The sequence below is a fragment of the Pollachius pollachius genome (assembly GCF_949987615.1).
Source record: "Pollachius pollachius genome assembly, chromosome: 5".
In the NCBI taxonomy this organism is placed as follows: Eukaryota; Metazoa; Chordata; class Actinopteri; order Gadiformes; family Gadidae; genus Pollachius; species Pollachius pollachius.
Genome location: NC_136938.1, coordinates 21283395 through 21305658, shown reverse-complemented (window position 1 = coordinate 21305658; position 22264 = coordinate 21283395). Strand labels below are relative to the sequence as shown.

Sequence of the window (22264 nt, the reverse complement as noted above, 5' to 3'; positions counted from 1 at the left end):
GTGAATCTCGTCGCCTAACTAACTCGTTTCGCCCTTCCTCCTGACCCTTGACCCCTTCAGTGACCTTTGAGGACAAGTTCAAAGCCAACCTGGAGAGGGGCAACGCCGAGCTGGAGAAGAGGCGCCAGCAGCTGCAGGAGGCGCAGAGGAGAGAGCAGGAGCGGCAGGCGCAGAAGGAGAGGGTGGAGCGGGAGAGGAGGGAGAAGGAGGCCAGGGAGGCCGAGGAGAGGCGGAAGAAGGAGGAGGAGAGGAGGCTAGAGCGCCAGAGGGAGCTGGAGAGGCAGAAGGAGGAGGAGAGGCAGAAGGAGATAGAAAGAAAGGAGGTGGGAAGCGCCGCGCTGTGTAATGGGCCCTTCCATGAACGTCTACTGCCCTATATCTTCATTGTGTTGCCCATTTGTTTTAAATGTTGCTTTACAAAATGGAAAATCTGCCAATGACTCGATTTTTTTGTTAAGTTTTAGTTCGCTTTGGCACAACGCAATCGATCCAGGGTGATTGAAGTGTTCTTCTCAGTAACAGCCTCAAGTTTAAGATGCTTAAGAAGCGCTTGGTTCACGTTTTCAAGCATATAAAGTACACACTCTTAAATACCTATTTGTGTGGTGTTTGTATCCCCTTAAGAAGTGCTTGTTTCCCCCTGTAAGAATATAACGTTTTTTGAAACTTTGAAATACCTTTTGCGTTTGGTGTGTGTGTGTGTGTCCCAGGCCGCGCAGCGTGTGCTGGAGCGCCAGCGGCAGGAGGAGTTTGAGCGGAGGAGGCGCGGCGAGCTGCAGATCAAGAAGGTGCAGGAGCAGGATGACATCATCCGCCTGAAGGCCCGCAAGAGGAGCCTGGAGATGGAGCTGGAGGCCGTGGTGAGGAAGGAGGAGGAGGAGGAGGAGGAGGAGGAACCTGCACGCTGGGCTGGTGCTGGCGGCTGTGGACCCCCCATTCACCCACAGGGGGACTCCATGACATGACTGTCCCCCCGCACACCCCTACGTCTGTGTTTTGTAAAGCATAAACCAAGCGTGTAAATGGTTTACATTCACATTGTAGAAAGTGAATGTATGACCAGGGCTTTACCTCGGACCATTCCTTTACCCCTCAAATGAATTATTAAACTGTTGACTGAATTATTAAAACGGAATTGATCCATTTGTTGTGGAAAATACTTCCAATGTGCCATCGCCACAGCCGTAGCTCTCTACAGTACATGAGTGATGAAAGGATCATGGAAAGGTGAAGGCTTTTACTGTGAAAAGCCTCTTTGAGCGCCATACATGCATTTGACCTCTTCTGAGTTTCTTAGTTTTATGTCTCTCCTCGTTCGGCGTCCCTCCCCTGACCGTTGCCCTCCCCCCTGCTTGTGTCCCAGGGTGACAAGCAACGGCAGATCTCTGACCGGCTGCGGGACGCCCAGGGCAGGAGGAAGCTCCAGAGGACTGAGGCGGACCTGATTGGCCAGAGGATGGACACCCGCCGGGACGAAATCAACGGGCTGCAGAGGCAGCTGGAGGTGTGTGTGTGTGTGTGTGTGTGTGTGTGTGTGTGTTACATGAATAAGACGTTGCCATATTTCTTTATGCGAATAGATACCTTGTTCATTGCCATGGTCATTCCAGGACAATTAAGGAGACGGTTAGGGATGGGGGTTTTGGGGTGAATCACTTCGAACATGTGGACTGCCATATATTTCATATACCGTAGGAAGTGCTGGCCTGCCTACATTTAGCCTCTTTTGCTTATTTCCCTGGTTCATAAGTGTGCGTTTGCTGATTATTTATTCACTTTAAAATAAGAGGGCCTGGACATTTTCTTGTGAAAAACATCCTGGATATTTCGGGACGTCCTCAACCCTTGCTGACTTTGACATGCCCGAGGATGAGGAATGATGCGCTTCCTGTCGGGAGTTCCCCATGTCCCCGCATGCCTGACGTTTGGTTCCCTGCCCTCTGGCCCAGGAGTTCCAGAGGAAGTTATCCCAGATGGGCCCAGAGCAGAAGAGGCTGACTGAGAAACTTCAGACCATGGGACACAACAGCATGCCAGGTTAGTGCGGGGAGTCCATACGGATGGAACCGAGAACGCTGCTTCCAGCCAATGAGGTCTATTTAAAACCACATGGTTGAGAGCAGGGATGGACACATGTTTTATCTCGACTGACTCAGATAAAGTAAGCCAAGGGCCACACATTGGACCATTTAATTGAAACATTGAACAAGCAGCGCTGAACACCTGGCCAGGTGACAGGCCGGTGCACTCCTCACAATATTTCTACACAAGATGATTGCATTGCCTAAATCACGTGCAGTTAAACCAGATACGTCTCACTTTTCAAAATGTTCCCAAGTAAAACTTAACATAGGCTGTATATCATACAGGTTTAACTGACTTAACATAGGCTGTATATCATACAGGTTAAACTGACTTAACATAGGCTGTATATCATACAGGTTAAACTGACTTAACATAGGCTATATATCATACAGGTTAAACTGACTTAACATAGGCTGTAAATAATACAGGTTAAACTGACTTAAAATAGGCTGTATATTATACAGGTTAAACTAATTTAACACAGGCTGTATACAATACAGGTTAAGCTGACTTAATAAAGGCTATATATAATACAGGTTTAACTGACTTAACATAGGCTATTAAGTCAGTTAAACCTGTATTATATATAGGTTAAACTGACTTAAAACGACTGTATGCTATACAGGTTGACTTAACATAGGCTGTATATTACTCAGGTTAAACTGAACCATTAAAATCTTAAAAAAGACTGTATACAATACAGGTTAAACAGACTTTGATGCGTGTCCATGTGTTCATTCTCCAGGTGCATCGCTGTCCACCCTGAAGCTGAACGTCACCGAGAGGAGCGCTGCGTGTCGTCAGCTCCGCCAGCAGCTGGAGACCCTGGAGAGAGACACCTCCGTCAAACTGTCCGAGATGGACCAGTACAACCACGATGTCCAGGTGAGTTCCTCTCCAACTCTTCCCTGTCTTCCTGACCCCCTCTTTTTCTCTCTCTGCCGCGTTAGCTTATTTCCCCATTGTTTTTGTTTCCTTTGTTTCCCCTGATGGATATTTCTGCCTCTGCCTCACTGTCTAGTTTTTTAGGCGTTTTTAACCACAACGTTTTTAACCAGTTCATCATGCTCTATTGCTTATCGATCTTACTTATGATTATGTGTGTGTGTTTCTGTGTGTGTGTGTGTAGGACCTGAGAGAAAGCACGAGGAAGCAGCAGGCCGAGCTGGAGAAGCTCATGAGCGTCAAGGAGGAAAAACGACGGGAAGCAAAGAGGAAGATGGAGCAGGAGGAGGCAAGGAGACGTCAGGAGGAGGAGAGGAAACGACAGGAGGAGGAGAGGAAACGACAGGAGGAGGAGAGGAAACGGCAGGAGGAGGAGAGGCTCCGGCGGGAGGAGGAGGAAGCTCAGAGGTACACGTCTCACTGTCCCGTCTCTCATGATGACCTCAGCACTGGGATCCTGACGGGTCCAGTCGGAGAGAGGGGGGAGATCTTACATATGATTGGAGTTTTTTGCAAAGTTGTCCTATTTGTATTTTTTTCTTTACATAACACATCCGCAGGCAACACAATATGAAACAAATAATATCTCTACTTAATTTGAGCATTTACTAATATTATATTATCGATTATAAGCAGACAAACCCTAGCTCTAACAGTTGTTGTACGTACATTGCACTTAAATACCGGCCTCCTCTTCGTCTCCCACCTCCTCAGGCGTATCAAGGAGGAGAAGGATCGCCGGTGGCAGGAGAAGCTTAGGAGAGACGAGGAGGAGCGCACGAGGAAGATCCAGGAGGAGAGAGAGGCCAAGCTGAGGGAGGAGGAAGAGCGGGAGGTGCAGGCCCGCCTAGCGGCTGCCAAGGCGCAAGCAGAGCGAGAGCAGCGGGCCAAGGAGGAGGCAGAGAGGAGGAGGAGGCAGGAGGAGGAGCAGAGGCAGAGGGACGAGGAGGAGCGCCGGAGGCAGGAGGAGAGGAAAATGGCGGAGGAGGAGAGGCGGAAGCTCGAGGAGGAGAGGAGGAAGCTGGAGGAGGAGCGGAGGAAGTTGGAGGAAGAGAGGAGGAGAGAGGAGAAGCGGAGGCAGGAGGAGGAGGAGAGGAAAAGGCAGGAGGAGGAGCGGTGGGCGGCGGAGCAGAAGAGGGAGAAGGAGGAGGGGGAGCGCAGGAGGCAGAGGGCCGCAGAGGCCGCCGTGAGGGACACAGAGGAGAGGAAGAAGCAGGAGAAGGAGGAGGAGGAGAAGAAGAGGAGGCGCGGGGAGGAGGAGCAGCGCAAGAAGAGGGAAGAGGAGGACAGGAGAAGAAGGGAGGAGGAGCGGAGACGGCAGGAGGATGAGGTGAAGAGGAAGCGCGAGGAGGAGGAGGAGAGGAAGAAGGGGGAGGAGGAGAGGAGACGCAGGGTCGAGGCATCCCAGCAGCAGCAGCAGCCGTCGCTGCTGCAGGCCGCTGGAGGAGGAGGGAAGCTGGACATCCAGGAGAAGCTGACCGCTCTGCTGAGAGGACTGGAAGAGAGGAAGGGTGAGGCGCAGCCCACGCTCGGGACACGGCGGCTCCATCACTCACTTAACTCCCTCCTTTGTGGAGGGTGCCATGTAGCCGCACTAGCGAGCTAGGTCTCGATATGATGGACAACAGTGCGTATAGGCACAGAATAACGGCGTTACCCATCTCGTCGTTCACTTATAATCGTTTTTTGGTGTATTCTTCATTGAGGTTTGGCAGCGAAAGTGTGAGGATTCTGAGATTCATTGTATACGCTTTTGTGTCACAGGTGGCCTCCAGCCCAGAGCCACGCAGCACAGGAAGTCAGCCGCACTCACTTCCTTCAGAGCGCTGTACCCGTTCACAGCCAGGAACCAGGACGAACTCTCCTTCGACGCCGATGACGTCATCGAGGTTCGTAAATCCGAAAGCCGATTGTACCGTTTGTCAGACTGAGGTTGTTCAAGATAAAGAAACGTCTCCTATTCCCTTGGGAGCTTCCATGTTCCCAATATTTACAACCCTGTTGTTGTCAAGATGAGAAGAGAATCTTTCATTGTCATTATCTCTCAAATGTAACTGATGCATTTTATTCATAAAAATGACATTTTTTTCTCTTTCTCTCTCTTTACCTCTCACCCTACCGCTCTCTCTCTTTATCTCCCTCTCTCTCTCTCCCTCCCCCCTGTCTCTCCCTCTCTCTCCCTCCCCCTGTCTCTCCCTTTCTCCCTCTCCCCCGTCTCCCTCCGTCCAGGTTGATGAGACCACAGAGCGTGAGGCCGGCTGGTTCTACGGCAGTAAACTGGGGAAGATGGGCTGGTTCCCGGAGAGCTACGTGGAGAGAGCGGCCGACACCCCCGACACCCCCGTCTCCCCCGGCGCGGCAGGGGCCAAGATGGCCCTCAAGCCCCACCTCTCCAAGGGCCCTGGGGGCCACGGCACGCTGGAGGCGGCCGTGGCCGTGGCCGTGGGGACCAAGTCCGCCTTCACGCCGACGCACTCCCCAAACCCCGCCCCCTCAGAGACACAGGGACAGGTAGGATCTGTAGGGGGTGGGTCTGTAGGGGGTGGGTCTGTAGGGGGTGGGTCTGTAGGGGGTGGGTCTGTAGGGGGTGGGTCTGTAGGGGGTGGGTCTGTAGAGGGTGGGTCTGTAGGGGGTGGGTCTGTAGGGGGTGGGTCTGTAGGGGGTGGGTCTGTAGGGGGTGGGTCTGTAGGGGGTGGGTCTGTAGAGGGTGGGTCGTGTAGGGGGTGGGTCGTGTAGGGGGTGGATCGTGTAGGGGATGGATCGTGTAGGGGGTGGGTCGGTGTAGGGGGAGGATTTGGTTTAGGGGATGAACAAGGTTAAGGGATGAATCTGTGTAGGGTCACACTTGTTGATTCTATTCGAAAGAGCTTTTTTGGCAAGGAATATCCCAGTGATTTGTCGTAGTAATAAAAAAGGTCAAGGTACAGAGGATAAAAATGAGGTTGTGGACGGAGTGAATCAAAATATTTTCCAGAACCGTAGCAAAGATTGACGGACTTGGACTAGTCTTCACTCATCACCGTAGTAGTCTTTATTGACAGTACAATGTAAATGTTTCTCTCACTCTCTCTCTGTCTCTTTTTTTATCTCATTCTCTTTCTCTCACTCTTTTCTTTTTCTCTTTCTCCCTCTCGCTCTCTCTTTTTGTCTTTCTCTCTCTTTATCTTTTTTTTTTGTCTCTCTCTCTCTCTCTCTCTCTCTCCTTCCCTCCCCCCAGGTGGTGGGTAACCTGCAGGCCAAGGCCTTGTGTTCCTGGACAGCCAAGACGGACAGCCACCTGAACTTCAGCAAGGACGACGTGATCCGCGTGCTGGAGCAGCAGGACAGCTGGTGGCTGGGCGAGCTGGGCGGTGCCCAGGGCTGGTTCCCCAAGACCTACGTCACCCTGCTGGGGGACGCAGAGGCCAGCGTGGAGTAGGTCCTGTTTATGTGCTCAGAGGGGCTTTTCTGGGTCTTTTGCTTATTTTGAGGGGTTTGTTTGGACCCTCAGTTCATGGTGATAAACATTTGGGGGGAAAATTGCAAATTGCCAAGATCTGGAATATAATATGCAATTCAAAAAGTAAAGTAAAGTAGAACTAAAATGAAACTGACTTGGTGAACTAGCAAACTAGTTCATGGACCTTCACTGATCACATACAATAAAACCCATAGGTCAAAATATAGCTTCTAATGCGGATCTTTATCATGAGTTTAGAGAATGTTTTTGCCAATTCCCAAAGGGTTGAAAGTGGGTCATCTACTCTAATGGCCACCAAGACATAGAAAATGCAAAGTCATTGAAAACATTTACAAACTAGTAAAATTTGTTCTTACTTTAAATGCAATTGAGATCAACTTCAATATCAAGTTTTTCATTTAAATCTTACAAGGACAAAATAAATGGATGTTATCTTAAATGTCACGCTCATACATTTCATAGCTGACTATGCTCCGTGACATCATGAAACCGAATGTGAGTTCAGAGTGTTCCTGCACAGGGCCTATACCGCAGTGTTGTGATGATTACCACTGTGTGTGTGTTCCAGCACTGTCTTTTCCACTCCTGACGGTTCAGACGCGAGCCAGATGTTGGAAGGTAAGATGGCAAACTTCCATTTACTGCTTCTTCTATCTTCACCCTAATACATATTGAATTACTCATCTTGGCCTAATTCAAAATGTCGAAGTTCCCCTATATACCTACCTAATGTTATGTTTGTTTTCTATTGACTAAGTTTGTCCACTAGGTCGACAGGTACCACACCACCTGTATAGCTGTGTTTGCCTGGCAATGAATTACATGAATTTTTCATGTACTGCTTTTAGTTAGAAAGCAACATCGGAATAACTTTAGTACGTTTAGCCATAGAGAAAGAAAAGACCTGTTATTTATTTATTGCATGTGCGCTCACTCTGCACTTCTTGCATAACTAATCAACTGTTAAACCATCACCGTCTCTCTTTCCTCGTTTCCTGACCCTGGGCCTCTGCCTCGCGTTCTTTCTGTCTGTCTGTCTGTCTGTCTGTCTGTCTGTCCGTCTGTTTTAACAAGCCTCACCTCCCCCCCTCTTTGCTCCCCAGAGTACGTGGCGTTGTTCACCTACGAGTCTCCCCAGACGGGCGACCTGACCTTCCAGGAGGGCGATGTCATCCTGGTGAGCCAGCGGGAGGGCGAGTGGTGGAAGGGCGCCATCGGCGACCGGATCGGCCTGTTCCCTAGCAACTACGTCAAGCCCAAAGAGAGCGATGTAAGCTCACTAATCATTCACTGTATTTTCTTTGCTCTTTTTTTGGCTTTTGTCAGTTTTTGGGGTATTTCTTCCTTTCGGCACCGTCACCGACTATCCCGGGTTGACAAAACCAAATCACACAGTGTTGAATTATAGCCGGTGACCTCTTACACCCACTGACTCTCAGACATGGTAATGTCCAATGCAGAACCCACCGAATATAATTGGTTGCCCTGCTTGAATAGATATGCGGTGCTTCAATAACAAAGATATTTCTGCTGTTGTTTCAGACATCCAGCCTTTCAGGCAAAAAGAAAAATGGTAGGACCGATTGCATATCAGTTTCTTTTTTTTCTTCTTTTTATACAAATGCTATTTGATCCTCATATCTATGTGTCAGTATGTTGTCCCTCACTGACTGTGTGTGTGTGTGTGTGTGTGTGTGTGTGTGGTTGGGTGCAGAGATCGGCCAGGTGATCACAGCCTACACCTCCTCAGGCCTGGGTCAGCTGAGCTTGGCCCCGGGCCAGCTGGTGCTCATCCTCAGCAGGAACGTCTCTGGCTGGTGGCTCGGGGAGCTCCAGGTCAGTGGGCCGTCTCCCGTCGCCATAGTAACCTTAACCTCAAACCTTAAAGGTGACATATTATACTACCAGGCCACGCCGTTTTGAAAAGCTGCCTCTTCTGACATCACAAGTGGGCGTGTCCACCTAGATGTATGACGGACAGATGAGAACGGCTTGTAACGGCTAATCACACTCACACTTGGTGGTATAATATCTTTAACCATTCAGTCAATTAGCAGATGCTTTTGTGGAAAGTGACTCACAGTTCAGATATGCGTCGTTAAGGTAGGCAACGTTTGGAGAAACCAGCTAGAGTAAGTTAGACTTGAAAAGTATCCAACCCCGAAAAATCACAGACCGGTGAGCCATCAAATCATTTTATTCAGGTCATGAAATTATGACTTATTACAGGCGTGCGACAGACACAGATTCTGGATTCTCCATTTTTTAAGGTATGGTTTCTTGCTCAAGGATGCCTACAGGTTAGACTTCGGGCGTTGGGGATAGAACTGAGAGTCCAACAGACCCTAGGTCAGTTCGGCATGTTACTCGCATATGATACATAGTAGAATGAAAACATTTAAATTCAGCATTTTGTCTTGCAAACGGAGGTGTTGGTATTCTCATTTCACTGGCTCAGAGACAGCTCCAACGCACAGCGTCCAGGGTTTAAATAACTGTAGCGAGTGGAGCCAGATATAGCTGGAGGCCTTCCAACCCCCACGGCCAAGGTCACTAGAGGGTAGGCCGGGGTGAGCTATCATGATGTATACTCCTATTGACCTCCCACCTCCAACCCCAAAGACTCTTCTGATGGTTCTGTTAAAAAATGCAGAGGTAGAGAGAGCACTCTGCGTGCTACGGTTAATGGAAAGGTACAAACCTTTTAGGTGTGTGTGTGTGTGTGTGTGTTCTTGTGTGTGTGCGCATTCAGGCCCGGGGTAAGAAACGACAGAAGGGTTGGTTCCCTGCAACTCATGTTACCGTGCTGGGAGCCAACAGCGGAAAGTCCACACCTGCACCTCTACCAGGTAACACACACACACACACACACACACACACACACACACACACACACACACACACACACACACACACACACACACACACACACACACACACACACACACACACACACACACACACACACACACACACACACACACACACACACACACACACACACACACCCCTTTTAAAGGGCTCTCCAATCCGTCTGTCTTCCAGTGTGTCAGGTGATAGCCATTTACGACTACACGGCGGCGAACGGTGACGAGATGAGCTTCTCCAAAGGGCAGCTGATCAATGTTTTGAACAAGAATGATCCTGATTGGTGGAAAGGCGAACTCAACGGGGTCACGGGGTTGTTCCCGACCAATTACATCCAGATGACCACTACAGAGTGCGATCCCAGCCAGCAATGTGAGTAAAACGGGCTGTTTCTTTGTAATAATAATAATAATAATAATGATACATTTTATTTTTTAAAGCACTTTACATTCGAAAATCTCAAATTGCAACAGAGGTTAAGACAGAAAAAAAGGGTTGTTAAAAGGGTTGAAAGATTGACACCCTTCTTACTGGGACTTGCTAGTAGTTGATTGAATGAAGAAAATTCTGAATTGGTTGAAAAACACAGGACTACACATCAACACACAGTGCCCAAAAGAAAGTGCTGGGTTCCAGTATTATCTTTCCTACTGCAGTAGAAATTTCTTTCTACCATAATTAGAAATGTTATACATCCTCATTGCACAATAGATGAGACACAGACAGACACAAGACATGAGCTCCCTATATTCTCCTATTTGTCATCCTATTCATCTCCATCCTTTTTCAATGTGCTCATTTTCTCTTTCAATATCCATCCATCCATAGCTGTTGTTATTGATTACTCCTTTTCCCTCCTCCCCATTGTCTCCTACCTGTACTCCTTTTGTGTTTTCCTTGTTTGCCCCTTTGTGTCTGTTCGTTTTTCTAGGCTGGTAGAAAGTTCTCCTCTCCCTCCTCTTCCTCTCCTCCGGGCTTCAGAGAGACCCACTGTCACACTTCTCAGAGTGGGCGGAGTTTACAGAGACACCGCCCCCTTGTTAAGGCTCCACCCTCTCTGATTAAATGTTTTTGTGTGCGTCAGTGTTTGTGTGTGAGTGAGCTAGATGGAGAGCATACACAATGCAGGATGTAGAAATAGATAAGTATTATAGGGAGATTATAACTATTATATTGAGTCTTTAAATTAACTGATAAACTAAAGCCGAGACACTTATTTTGTTCTTTAAACAACTTGTTTCTGAGCAAGAATCAAGAGGTCACTCTCATCAAGTCAGAAGTCCAGCCCAAACTGCGTGACTGGTTCCTGGTTTTGAATCTGAACCGATATCCTCCAATCACAGCGGGGGACACAAACCACAGGCACTGGTGAAGCAGTAGGATTGTGGGTCTCTTTGGCGTCTCCTCTCGTCTCCCTGTCCTGTCCTTCCCTACCCTTTTTAATTTTCCTTTATTTCACACCTTGCTCTTCCTTGAGTACACCTCATTATCGCCTGTCTCTGTTTCCATGGTGACTTCCTGTTCGGTGTTAAGGGGGCTGTGTCATCATCGCGTTCCTCTCTTCTGCTCTGTGTCTCAAGCACTCTGAAGTAGCCCACTATTTCTCTCTCTCTCAATTTGTCAATCTTTGGCCAGGCTTGTGGTTTAAAACCCTTACAAGGACCTGTGTTGCTCTTCAGTATTGCCCAAAAGAGAGTGTACAGTTGCTATTACATTAGCCCTATTGTAGGACTTTAGGATGCAGACATTTCTGGAAACAGACACTCTTACACTAGGCCTATAACAGTTCAAGATATTGGTGGTTTTGATAAGATGTTGAACATGCTAGAATCAGCTAGAAGTGTGGGATACTTCTTGAGAAGCCAAAGGCATAAACTCTGCTCTTGAAGTTTAGGTTGTGATTAGAATATTGTAAGTGGTTTACCTTGTGTGTGTGTGTGTGTGTGTGTGTGTGTGTGTGTGTGTGTGTGTGTGTGTGTGTGTGTGTGTGTGTGTGTGTGTGTGTGTGTGTGTGTGTGTGTGTGTGTGTGTGTGTACATGTGCTTTGGGCAAACAATATTGGGTTTCCCTGTGAAAATAGAACAACCATGTTCAAATGTATTTCGTAGGCATGGAGCAAAGATATGATCAAACTATGCAGAATCACATAGTGGCCCATCTATATTGCCTTAATTTTGTGGATTAAGTTATTTTAAAGAATCTAAATCTATGCAATGTATGTATTTAGGTGTGCGTGTGTGTGTTTGCTTGAGTGTGTGTGCACATGTATGGGGGAGGAAATTAGCTTAGTCCACTTGGGGCAGGAGTTGCATCTTTCCATTTTTATGCCTTCCCACAAAGGCTGTGGGACAGCATATAATGGATACATATAATGGTGCTTCCAAATATGTTACTATTGATTTAGCAATTAACCAATATTGTGGTGTAGAAATAGTTAACAGATAAAATGATTCAGACTTCGATCCTGATTTTGTGTTATCGAATCATTTTCGGAAAACATAATGATGGTTTATCCTTAAGAGATTTCAATAATATTTATCTTGAATATATAAAAAATATGAAAATGTGTCTTAATATATATTTTTGGAGTGAAATTAAACATTATATTCCGGTTTGAAAGGGAGTTATAGTGCTTTTCTAAGTTATAGTGTGACTGTGTGTGTGTGGGGGGACACATCATCACATCATTGTGCATGTTTTCAGTACATACAAGGAACATAAGATTGGCTGATATTTCTCCAGAAAGACATAGCAATGTTACACATGCTAATAAAACATTGAAGATTGAACCCTACATTTCACCTCTGTTAGACAACATTTATATAAAATGCACTCAATAGTCTTTTAAACCAAAGTGCTTGTTTGATTAAACATCACATTTCCTATGCAGTATTCAAATTGGGGACCTTTGCTCTCTACAAACTGATTTCATTCCAGAGGCTCTTAGGAATAAGAATAAAGTATCTTACTAACTACATAATTGTTTTTCATTATACAGTCTTTAATGATTGTAGGGCCTTAAATGTGTCAGTGGACTCTGAACTCCATTCCTTTGGCAGGGCACCATGTTTTGGTACAAACAGATTTGGCAGCTGGGGCTTAGACTGGCTTTAGTCTCCGACCAGAACCTCTGGAGGACAGGACAGACAGTCAGGGGAAGAGCAGTGGAGAGAAGGGAACCACAGGGGGGTCTACGAGGCAGGAGATACCACAGGGTGCACGGTGACTCCAGTGCCATGAGTGGACAGAGCCAGTGCGGGTTTAACTTCCTGGCCCTGTGGGGTGGCACGGAGGGAGAAGACGGCGTTGGATCAGGGGGGGAGGGAGGTCAAGGGTCAGATAGAGGTGAACAGAAAACAGCCGGTCTGGGAGAGGTGCACGCAAGCTCTCATAGCCACGCAGATCCAGGTAAGCGGATTGCAGTGTCGTGTCTGATGCCGGTTTTCGTTTTGCAGTGTTTTTCGTTTTGGTGTGTGGCTGTTGCTGTGGAGCGTTGGTTAACGTGTGCACAAGAAGGAGTGTTATTGAATTGTCAGGGGAAAGGTATTGAGTCAGAGGTTGACGTCAACGCTAAGACACCGCCACTACGTGTGTCTATCTCTTATCATAGCACTTTTCATGAGAAGGGGTTTCACCGTGACACAGGGAAAAAATAGAAATGAATAAAATTAACCAAACAAAGTTGTTGGTAAATGCCGTACAATGCCATGGATTCACACAAGAAGTTATGTTCTTCGTACACTTGTCTTAAGAAGCCCCCCATTTGTTTTGGGGTCTCCCCCCCCCCCCCCCCCTCTCCCTTACCCTCTTGCTGGGTCCAGGGTGTGCGAACCTGTCCAGCCTTGAAACCATGAGCCCCCAGGAGAGGAAGAGACAGGGCTACGTCCACGAGCTGATGGAGACCGAGGAGAAATACGTGGAAGACCTGCAGATCGTCCTGGAGGTAACTCAAAGATTTAAAGGTTTCTATTTGTCACATCCACATACAGGATATGCCGCAAAATGTTTGGTCGACATACCAGGTACTATCTGTGCTCAAAAAAGAACAAAATACAATAGGATAAAAATATACTCAAATTAAAATAAGATACATAAGTTTTAACAGAAATGAACATTATAAATATATGTAAAACAAAAACTGGATAGACAGGGAGATGTACAAAGTGTATTGTGCAAAATGGCCAGGGTTAAGGTGTCAGTAACTCCCGCATTATCACCTTACAAAGGTGTGTTGTGGTCTCTATTTAGATTGAATCACCCCTTTTGAGCATGCGTGTTTGCTTTGCTCCCAGGTTTTCCATAAGCCCATGTCCGAGTCCGGCCGCTTGACTGAAGCAGAGATGGGCATGATGTTTGTCAACTGGAAGGAGTTGATCGCCTGCAACACCAAACTACTGAAGTAAGCAACCAATGAAAGCAACCAATGATCCAACATGACGCGTTAATAGCCTCCGCAGATGTCGACGATCGTTGGATGATCGAAAGACAACAGGAGAGTTTGAGGAGGCAGCTTGCTGTCCCCAAAATAAGATAAACTTCTACTCAACTATTCAATGATGGGTTTTCTTCGCTTTATCTCTAAAACCCAAGGACATTTTTTCATCTGGCCTTGGTTTTATGTTGTACACAGTATAAATATAGTAAGCGTATGTGTTTAGATAAATATCGTGTGTGTGTGTGTGTGTGTGTGTGTGTGTTCTTATGCGTGTGTTTGTGTCTGCTTATGCGCGTGCGTGTGTGTGTCTGTGCTTGCGTGTGTTCACGCCAGGGCGCTGCGTGTGCGTAAGAAGACGGGCGGGGACAACATGCCGGTGCAGGTGATCGGAGACATCCTGGCCACCGAGCTAGCCCACCTGCAGCCCTACATCCGCTTCTGCTCCTGCCAGATCAACGGCGCCTCCCTGCTCCAGACTCGCACCGACAACCAGCCCGAGTTCAAGGACTTCCTCAAGGTGAAGGGTGTCGGGGAGTTTGGGGAGAGAGAGAGAGGGAGAGAGATGCTTTGGATACAAGTGGCTGCTGAGTGACTTAATGTACAGATTTAAATGGGATCAGGAGGATAAAGGGAGAATAGGGCTGAGAAGAGAGGAGTACAAAGTTAGAATATGGATGAAATGTGAGCTTAGGGGCTGCATTTTTTTTCCATAGTATGCATAGTGGAATTATAATTGTATTTGTTCTGGTTATTTGATATTTATTCCTTTTAACCGTGTGAAATTTTTTCCTGACCACAGAAACTAGCCACTGACTACAGGTGCAAAGGAATGCCATTGTCCAGCTTCCTACTGAAACCCATGCAGAGAATCACGCGCTACCCCCTCCACATCAAGAACGTAAGACCCGGACCAACACCGCCCACATCTCAGTGTGCACTGATGTCCAAGGGTCCTCAAACACTAGAAAACGTGCTGTGTGTGTCTCACAGATCCTGGAGAGTACAGCCGAGGGCCACGCAGACAGGGGCCCCCTGAAGGAGGCCCTGGAGAGGGCCGAGGAGCTGTGTCAGCAGGTGACTCCCCCTCTCCTCTCCTCCTGTCCTCCTCTCCTCTCCTCTCCTCCCGTTCCCCTCTCCTCCCCTCTCCTCCCGTCCCCCTCTCCTCTCCTCTCCTCCCCTCCCCTCTCCTCTCCTCCTGTCCCCCTCTCCTCTCCCTCTCCTCTCCTCCTGTCTCCCTCTCCTCTCCTCCCCTCTCCTCCCATCCCTCTCTCCTCCCCTCTCCTCTCCTCCCCTCTCCTCCCGTCCCCCTCTCCTCTCCTCTCCTCCCCTCTCCTCTCCTCCCCTCTCCTCCCGTCCCCCTCTCCTCTCCTCTCCTCTCCTCCCCTCTCCTCTCCTCTCCTCTCCTCCTGTCCCCCTTTCCTCTCCTCTCCTCCCCTCCCCTCCCCTCTCCTCTCCTCCCCTCTCCTCCTGTCCCCCTCTCCTCCCCTCTCCTCTCCTCCCCTCTCCTCGCGTCACTCTGCTGTCCCCATCCCTCAAGCCTCTTCTCCACAGTGGACGAGGTTCCGGAGGCGAATCAAAGATTAAACAATCCAAACGTTATGCTCCACCAGGTGAACGAGGGCGTGCGGGAGAAGGAGAACTCGGATCGGCTGGAGTGGATTCAGAACCACGTGCAGTGCGACGGAGTCAGTGAGGTGAGTCACTCCTCCGCCCACTGTCAGAACCACTGGACAGTCACCGCTTCAACCGTCACGACTGGAAACGAGTTCTGATTACCCTGACGGGATCACAGGGACACGTTGTGATGCACACTACACATTCACTATACATTCCTAAGTTCAAACTTGCGATATGCCTAAAGCAATACGGATGATGTAAAAGTGTTGGCGTATGTTCCTCACTTGAATGTATCCAGAGAGATGCGCCGCTCATACTGTTACTCTGTCCACAGAACCTGGTGTTTAACTCCCTCACTAACTGCCTGGGCCCCAGGAAACTGCTGCACAGCGGCAAGGTGAGTGGAACGTCTTTATGTAACTGAAATAATTAAATGTATTACTATTTATTTACATCTTAAGTGCAGAAGAGTGTAGCTGCTAGGGCAGCTAGACCCCAAGTAGAAAGATACCGGGTTTGATTCCCAACGTCCGCAGCTTGCGCCTCACCCTGACCTGTTCCTTAGCAACGTGCAGCTGTAAGTCCCTTTGTTGAAGTGGACGTCAGCTAAATAGTAGGGGTGTAAATCTTTAGGTTTCTCACGATTCGATTTTGATTCTTGGGGGTCACAATTTCGAATCAAAATTGATTCTCGATTCAGAAACATTCCTGGTTCCAAATCTATTCGCAATTCAGTACATTGTGGGGTTAATTTCAGGACCAAGTCTACTCCGTATTGCGCTAATTAAGGTGGTGGGGCAATTGAGGGCATGAAAGCAGAGTAAAGTGTGAATAAGATTATGTCGTTCATCTATATATAAATATATATATACAAAGAAATAAAATAATAATAACGTTCTAAATAGTGCAGCTAAACGATGTTGAGCATATTGAGTGGTTTTACTCCTCCGTCTTGTGGCAGGCTGTGTTGTCCTATATATAACTATATTTACCCATGGCTGACCTCCGAGTGCGGCCCCTCTTGTGTCTCCATCTGGCCTCCCTCTCTCATATCTCCCAGATGCACAAGGCCAAGAGCAACAAGGAGCTGTGGGCGTTCCTCTTTAACGACTTCCTCCTGCTCACACACACCTCCAAACAGTTCACCTCATCTGGTCCCGACAAACTGTTTAGCAACAAGAACAACATACAGCTCAAGATGTACAAGCCGGTGAGCCTCAGTGCCAACACCGCTCCATGTGGTGGTACGACCCGACATAGACACACAACCACCCCGCTCCATGTGGTGGTACGACCCGACATAGACACACAACCACCCCGTCTCATGTGGTGGTACAACCCCACATAGACACACAACAACCCCGTTTCATGTGTTGGTACGACCCGACATAGACACACAACCACCCCATTCTATGTGGTGGTATGACCCGACATACACACAACCACCCCGTTCCAAGTGGTGGTACGACCCAACATGAGCCCGCTTTTAGTCCTCCCCTTTTGATTTGAATGTTTTTGTATTATGTATTTCTTTTCTTTTTTTGAAGATAAAAAAACGTGTAATCAATCTAATTGTTGGGACCTTCTACGTGGACCACGCTATTAATGGTTAACGTTTGAGCTGGTCCTCTCTCGTTCCCCAGCCTGTGTTTCTAAACGAAGTCCTGGTGAAGCTTCCGGACCCTTCCAGCGATGAACCCATCTTCCACATCTCACACATCGACAGAGTGTACATCCTCAAGACCGACAACATCAATGAGAGGTACGCACACATATGCATGCATATGTGCACAGGCATGCCCACAGATGCACACACACTCACACTCACACTCAGACACACACTCATGCACGTGTACACACACACACACATCTACATTATATGTACTTAGGCGTACAAACAAAAACAAACACACATACATGAAAACATGCGCACGCACGCATTTCGTGTGTAAAAAAGTGAATATGTAAAATGTGTATGCTAATGACAGTGAATTAAATGCTTGCTTGCAGGACGGCGTGGGTTCAGAAGGTTAAGGCTGCTTCTGAAAACTTCATCGAGACAGAGAAGAAGAAAAGAGAGAAAGCCTATCAGGGTTTGTACGCACGCACGCACGCACACACGCACGCAACATGAAAACAGGGAATGGTTTAGTTTTTACAGCTACATAATTGTATTTTGCTATAAATATACCAGTACTTTAAATCCCTTGTTCACTCTTGTCCTCTTATAGTTATTGTGCGTTTTATGATTTATTTGTATTGGCACGTCCCCGCTAGTTGCACACGTATGAATTGGGATGACTCCAACACAACTTGAGGCTGGACTGTGCGTGTGTGTTCTTCCAGCTCGTTCTCTGAAGCCCAGTGGGATCGGGCGGCTGCTGGTCACCATCTTGGAGGCCACCGAGCTCAAGGCCAACAAGGCCCACGGTGAGCACGGACCTCCTGAACCTGCCTCAGTCATTCGATTCTGTGTTCGTTTCTCTCTTTGTTACGAACATTGTTTCTTTATTCACTTTTTTTATACATGTTTTTCTCCATTGCTTCGTTCCTTTCCCCTCCTCTCTTTCTCCTCTTTCCTCTCCTCTCCTCTATTTCTCCTCTCTCCTTTCCCACTATCCCTTGTCTCACATCCTCTCCTCTCTCCCACCTCCTCTCCCTCCTCTTTTCTGTCCACGCCTATCTCTCTTCTACTTTCCTCTCATTCTCCTCTCCTCTTCTCCTCATCTCTCCCCCCCTTGCAGGTAAGAGCAACCCCTACTGCGAGGTGACCATGGGGGCTCAGATGTACACGTCCAGGACCCTCAACGACACGCTCAACCCCAAGTGGAACTTCAACTGCCAGTTCCACATCCGGGACCTCTACCAGGACGTGCTCTGCATCACCATCTTCGAGAGGGACCAGTTCTCCCCCGACGGTCGGTCCAACGCCCCGCCGTGCCTTTCTTCTGCGCTCCGCTCTTAATCGAGGCCAATGCCACTTCTCCTCTGTTCTACACCCTCAAGACAAATAATTTGGAGCAGGATTTCAGTTATTTAATTTCGCATTTTTTGTTGATTTCGTTTTTCCGTGTTGGTTGTAAACCGTATCTCGGTGAGCTTTTTATTCATTGTTACGTGTTGACATTTCGAGGACAAATCTTTCTCAATTATTTTTTTCATAGTTGTTTTGTTGTTACTTTCTCCCTGACTTACTTCCCACTCTTCGCCTCTCCTCCGTCCCGTTCCCTCCCTCCCCACCTGGCTCCTCCCCCTCCCGCAGACTTCCTGGGCCGCACCGAGGTTCCCGTGGCGACCATCAAGAAGGAGCTTGAGAACAAAGGCGCGGCCACGCGGCGCCTGCTGCTCCACGAGGTGCCCACGGGAGAGGTGTGGGTGCGCCTGGACCTGCAGCTCTTCAACCCCAAGTAGTCCAGAAGTCGGAGTAGAGTGACTGTCGATCACCGCCGCTCCAACAGGGACCGCCCTTAGCCATGTACTAGAGTGGCTCTCTGTCTTTCACGTGTGACACACGTCTGGCATTAAGAAGATACGGCTGGGAACTCGCTCGAAATAAGCCACCACTAAGAACTCTATAGTTTCTGAGCACTGCAACAAAGCCTTTTTCAAAGTCCCTACTCTGGAAGGCCCTGGTGATGGGGTTAAAATAATTTTCATGGTGGGGAATTGTTCACAAAGTACTTGATTTGTTTTTGGTATCTATGCATAAAACAACAAGCAATATGTTTCAAATTAAATCTAAGGTTTCCAGGTATTTGCCAGGCTAAAAAGGGGTTGAATAAGTCCCCTACATTAGGGGCCGTCTAGTTGAAGAGGGTCTTCCAATCGCAATATTCACACTAGAAGATGGGAATGAAACTCAATTTCACTTGCTTTTTGCTGCTCTCCTTAAATCTATAAAATAATAACCTTTATCTGAACGTATTTTGAAGTTATTTTTATATAGCCTCTATGATTAAAATCCATTTACTGTTAATATAACCCAAATTATTTCTTGATATATTTTTTTGGCAAGCATGCTCAACTACATAACTTTTCTTTTCCCTTGTACTCTTATCCGTTTGTCGGGGAATCCACAAGATGTATATTTTGAGCGATAGTGATGGGGAAAGACATTGTCAAAAGCCATAGATACTTTTATTTTTTACTATCAGCCATGGTGAATCCAAAGACCTGCTGGCCAGTTCGCTCATGCAATGCTCGGTCTGGGCTGATGACAGCGGCTGCACTCTTTAGTTCAGAGGACGAGCAAACTAAGCACAAACATGGCGTCTCCAGTTCCAACCAAAGGGACGGGCTCCTGAGCCCTCTTCACATGAGTCAGATGGGTGGGCAACCACAGAATCCGTTATGTTTTATTTTTTAATATTCTGGGTTCAAAGTCTCAATCCATTTTGTCAAGGAAATGTTTTCATGCTCTGTAATGGACGTCTTTGTGCATGTATGTGTGTGTGTGTTCCACACAGACACATCCTTTAGACACAGGTGTGTGTGTGTGTGTGTGTGTGTGTGTGTGTGTGTGTCCAAGCATACCTGTGTCTATATGCATGTCTGTTTTGAAGAGAAAGGCAGTCAAATGGGATCAATATGTGAGATAAGCAGTCGTAGAGTTGTACAAACAACAACATAAGCTGAGGATCGTTAGGAGATGTTTGGTTTCTATGTGATGGTTGTAATACGTAGCCTTCATAATAATGCTATCCTTTTGAATATGACACCAGCCGTATGTGTTTATTTGGAGAACAGGCAATGGCCAAGTTTGCACTCAAAGGACAAGTTACATGTCTTCATTTTTGCTATTTCACTTTCAACATTTGTCTCTTGTCATTAACGGGAAGAGAGAATGTCAACATTTTGAGGCATTGCATTGCCAACAATTACAGAACAGTATTTCTTTTTTACCGATTCACCTGGGAATAATTTGGTTCAGTTCAATTAGTTTAGTTTTATCCACTCTTCTTCTGCAATGTCTGCGAACTCCTGTCCCTGCTACGATCAATGGTATCTTTCCCTCATCTCAGGTTGTCTCATGGGGTCACCTTAAATCCAGTACTACAAAGACAACTTATTGTGCGTGAAATGTGTTTCTTTGCTTCCCTATGCTCTTGTGTGCGTTTCGCCACCTTTACTTTGCAACTGCCCTGCTAGAGTCACCTAGTCTATTGGCTGGTGGTCTATTGGCCACCAGTGGCAGGAAGAAAAAGATTGTATTTATTTTTTAATTTATGCGTGTGGGACCATCTTGACGGTTGAGGTTCGAGATGCTTGGGAATGTCTGTCATATTTTACTCTGTTGGTGGGGGGGGGGGGGGGGTCAACAGTCGTGTGTCTGAAACGGTTAGTTTCGTCTAAATCTGGCCATGGTGTTTAGTGAGGCAACACAGTGCGTTAGCTGATGAGACGATCACCTTGGTTACGTTGTTCTGTAAAACTAGGGTCGTAGTCCGTTCGTCACGCCTGCTGTCTGGGCGTCTCCTGCTTGATTAGAATCCACACAGTAAACAACCACCTTGGGCTATTTCTTTTAGGTTTGAACGGTCCCGTATAAAACGCTGTTTTATATTTGTTTTGGTTTACTTTTATGGACGATGTGAGAGTGAACCAGCGCTCTTAATGTGTACGTGCGGGGGGCCGTTGGGGTTTGTGATTTGGTTTTTAACTGGATCTTAACGTAGTACTACTGTGCTGTACCTAACATGCTGCCTGCGCATGGCTTCTGAGCGTGGAGACCCCCTCTCTCTAACCTGCTGAGTGTGCCCCCCTGGGGTCTCCACACGGCACTCTCAATCAGGGTTTCTTACGTAAAATAAATAAAGATATTCAAATGACCGAGTGATTCTATTATGTGTAGTGTGTGTGTGCGTGTGCGTGCGTGCGTCTGAGAACAGTAGTATATGGAAATGGAACAGTAATATAAATAGAAGTCTATATCAATAAGAGGCCCGGGGGGTATGCAGACCCAGGTGGGTTTGTCAGTGCGCACTGATGGATTCCGTGAAAAGGTCCTTCACTCTTCTGAGGCGCTGCCCTCTAGAGGAGACCCGGCGTTAGGTACTTCCTCCCCGGCCGGCCCCGCTGACCTGTGTCTTGAAAGATGTAGGACATCCCCAGGTCTCAGAGCTGGCTCACCCAGAGGTGGCAGCTCACAGTACGCAGAGGATGCTGGGTCATGGAAACGAGGTCTGGGTTACAATATACCGTTTGGGCTTTTTCCTTTGTCCAAAGGGACAATTTTGTTTGATGCCCGAAATAATGCATCATACAGGTAGACTGCAGTCAATGCGATTTGTTTTTGTTTATTTGTATTGTTGTGTTTAACAGGACACATCTGTGTTGAATGAAAACAATACCTCTACCTGTCTCAATGTATGGAAAATACAGGGAATTCTGTTGTGCTCTTATTGTTATAGTACACACTTAAGGTAGATGTTTTCCTGGTGGATTATTTAGTTCCAATCAGTCATTCATTATTGGGTGTCCAAAACAAGCCATGAAATGCCAAGCCCTCAAATATGTATGCAGTCATATTTTTCATAAATTTGAGTTGGTGGGTGGATTTACATGATACTGTTGACCCGATGCAATCCCTGCCGGACCTACTCTAAGAACTCGAATAAGAGTACGTCAAACACTGAATCTAAAATGTACAAAAGCCTTATTTAATTGAGTTGTGTCCATGTGGTTGGTGACTAACATAGATGTATTATTAATGGCAAGGAACCATTACCTATAGGACATTTTTCAGTAATCCTATATTAATAGATTAACGTTTAATTTAGACAAGATTTATGTGTGAATCAATGTACTGGCTTTAATCCCGTCGTTTTGAGCACAGGTTCCTGAATAGACATTGG

At 47.2% G+C, this 22264-nt stretch overlaps 1 protein-coding gene across 3 annotated transcripts in view; it reads left to right on the top strand.

Moving 5' to 3' along the window:
* Window positions 1–21239, top strand: part of itsn2b (intersectin 2b) — a 31410-nt gene extending 10171 nt beyond the window's left edge. For all 3 annotated transcript variants that reach the window (XM_079737121.1, XM_079737122.1, XM_079737120.1), the window contains exons 12-40: window positions 61–323; window positions 711–860; window positions 1364–1504; window positions 1950–2037; window positions 2831–2970; window positions 3215–3438; window positions 3745–4541; window positions 4795–4919; window positions 5260–5541; window positions 6248–6444; window positions 7059–7108; window positions 7594–7760; window positions 8033–8063; window positions 8205–8326; window positions 9243–9339; window positions 9536–9730; window positions 13180–13301; window positions 13651–13757; window positions 14127–14310; window positions 14593–14691; window positions 14784–14867; window positions 15404–15487; window positions 15745–15807; window positions 16471–16620; window positions 17054–17172; window positions 17421–17503; window positions 17757–17840; window positions 18155–18328; window positions 18673–21239. In XM_079737121.1, the coding sequence (XP_079593247.1) occupies window positions 61–323; window positions 711–860; window positions 1364–1504; window positions 1950–2037; window positions 2831–2970; window positions 3215–3438; window positions 3745–4541; window positions 4795–4919; window positions 5260–5541; window positions 6248–6444; window positions 7059–7108; window positions 7594–7760; window positions 8033–8063; window positions 8205–8326; window positions 9243–9339; window positions 9536–9730; window positions 13180–13301; window positions 13651–13757; window positions 14127–14310; window positions 14593–14691; window positions 14784–14867; window positions 15404–15487; window positions 15745–15807; window positions 16471–16620; window positions 17054–17172; window positions 17421–17503; window positions 17757–17840; window positions 18155–18328; window positions 18673–18821 (4571 nt within the window). In that variant the 3' untranslated portion in view covers window positions 18822–21239. The remainder of the gene's footprint in view (window positions 1–60; window positions 324–710; window positions 861–1363; window positions 1505–1949; window positions 2038–2830; window positions 2971–3214; window positions 3439–3744; window positions 4542–4794; window positions 4920–5259; window positions 5542–6247; window positions 6445–7058; window positions 7109–7593; window positions 7761–8032; window positions 8064–8204; window positions 8327–9242; window positions 9340–9535; window positions 9731–13179; window positions 13302–13650; window positions 13758–14126; window positions 14311–14592; window positions 14692–14783; window positions 14868–15403; window positions 15488–15744; window positions 15808–16470; window positions 16621–17053; window positions 17173–17420; window positions 17504–17756; window positions 17841–18154; window positions 18329–18672) is intronic.
* Window positions 21240–22264: the final 1025 nt, after the last annotated feature.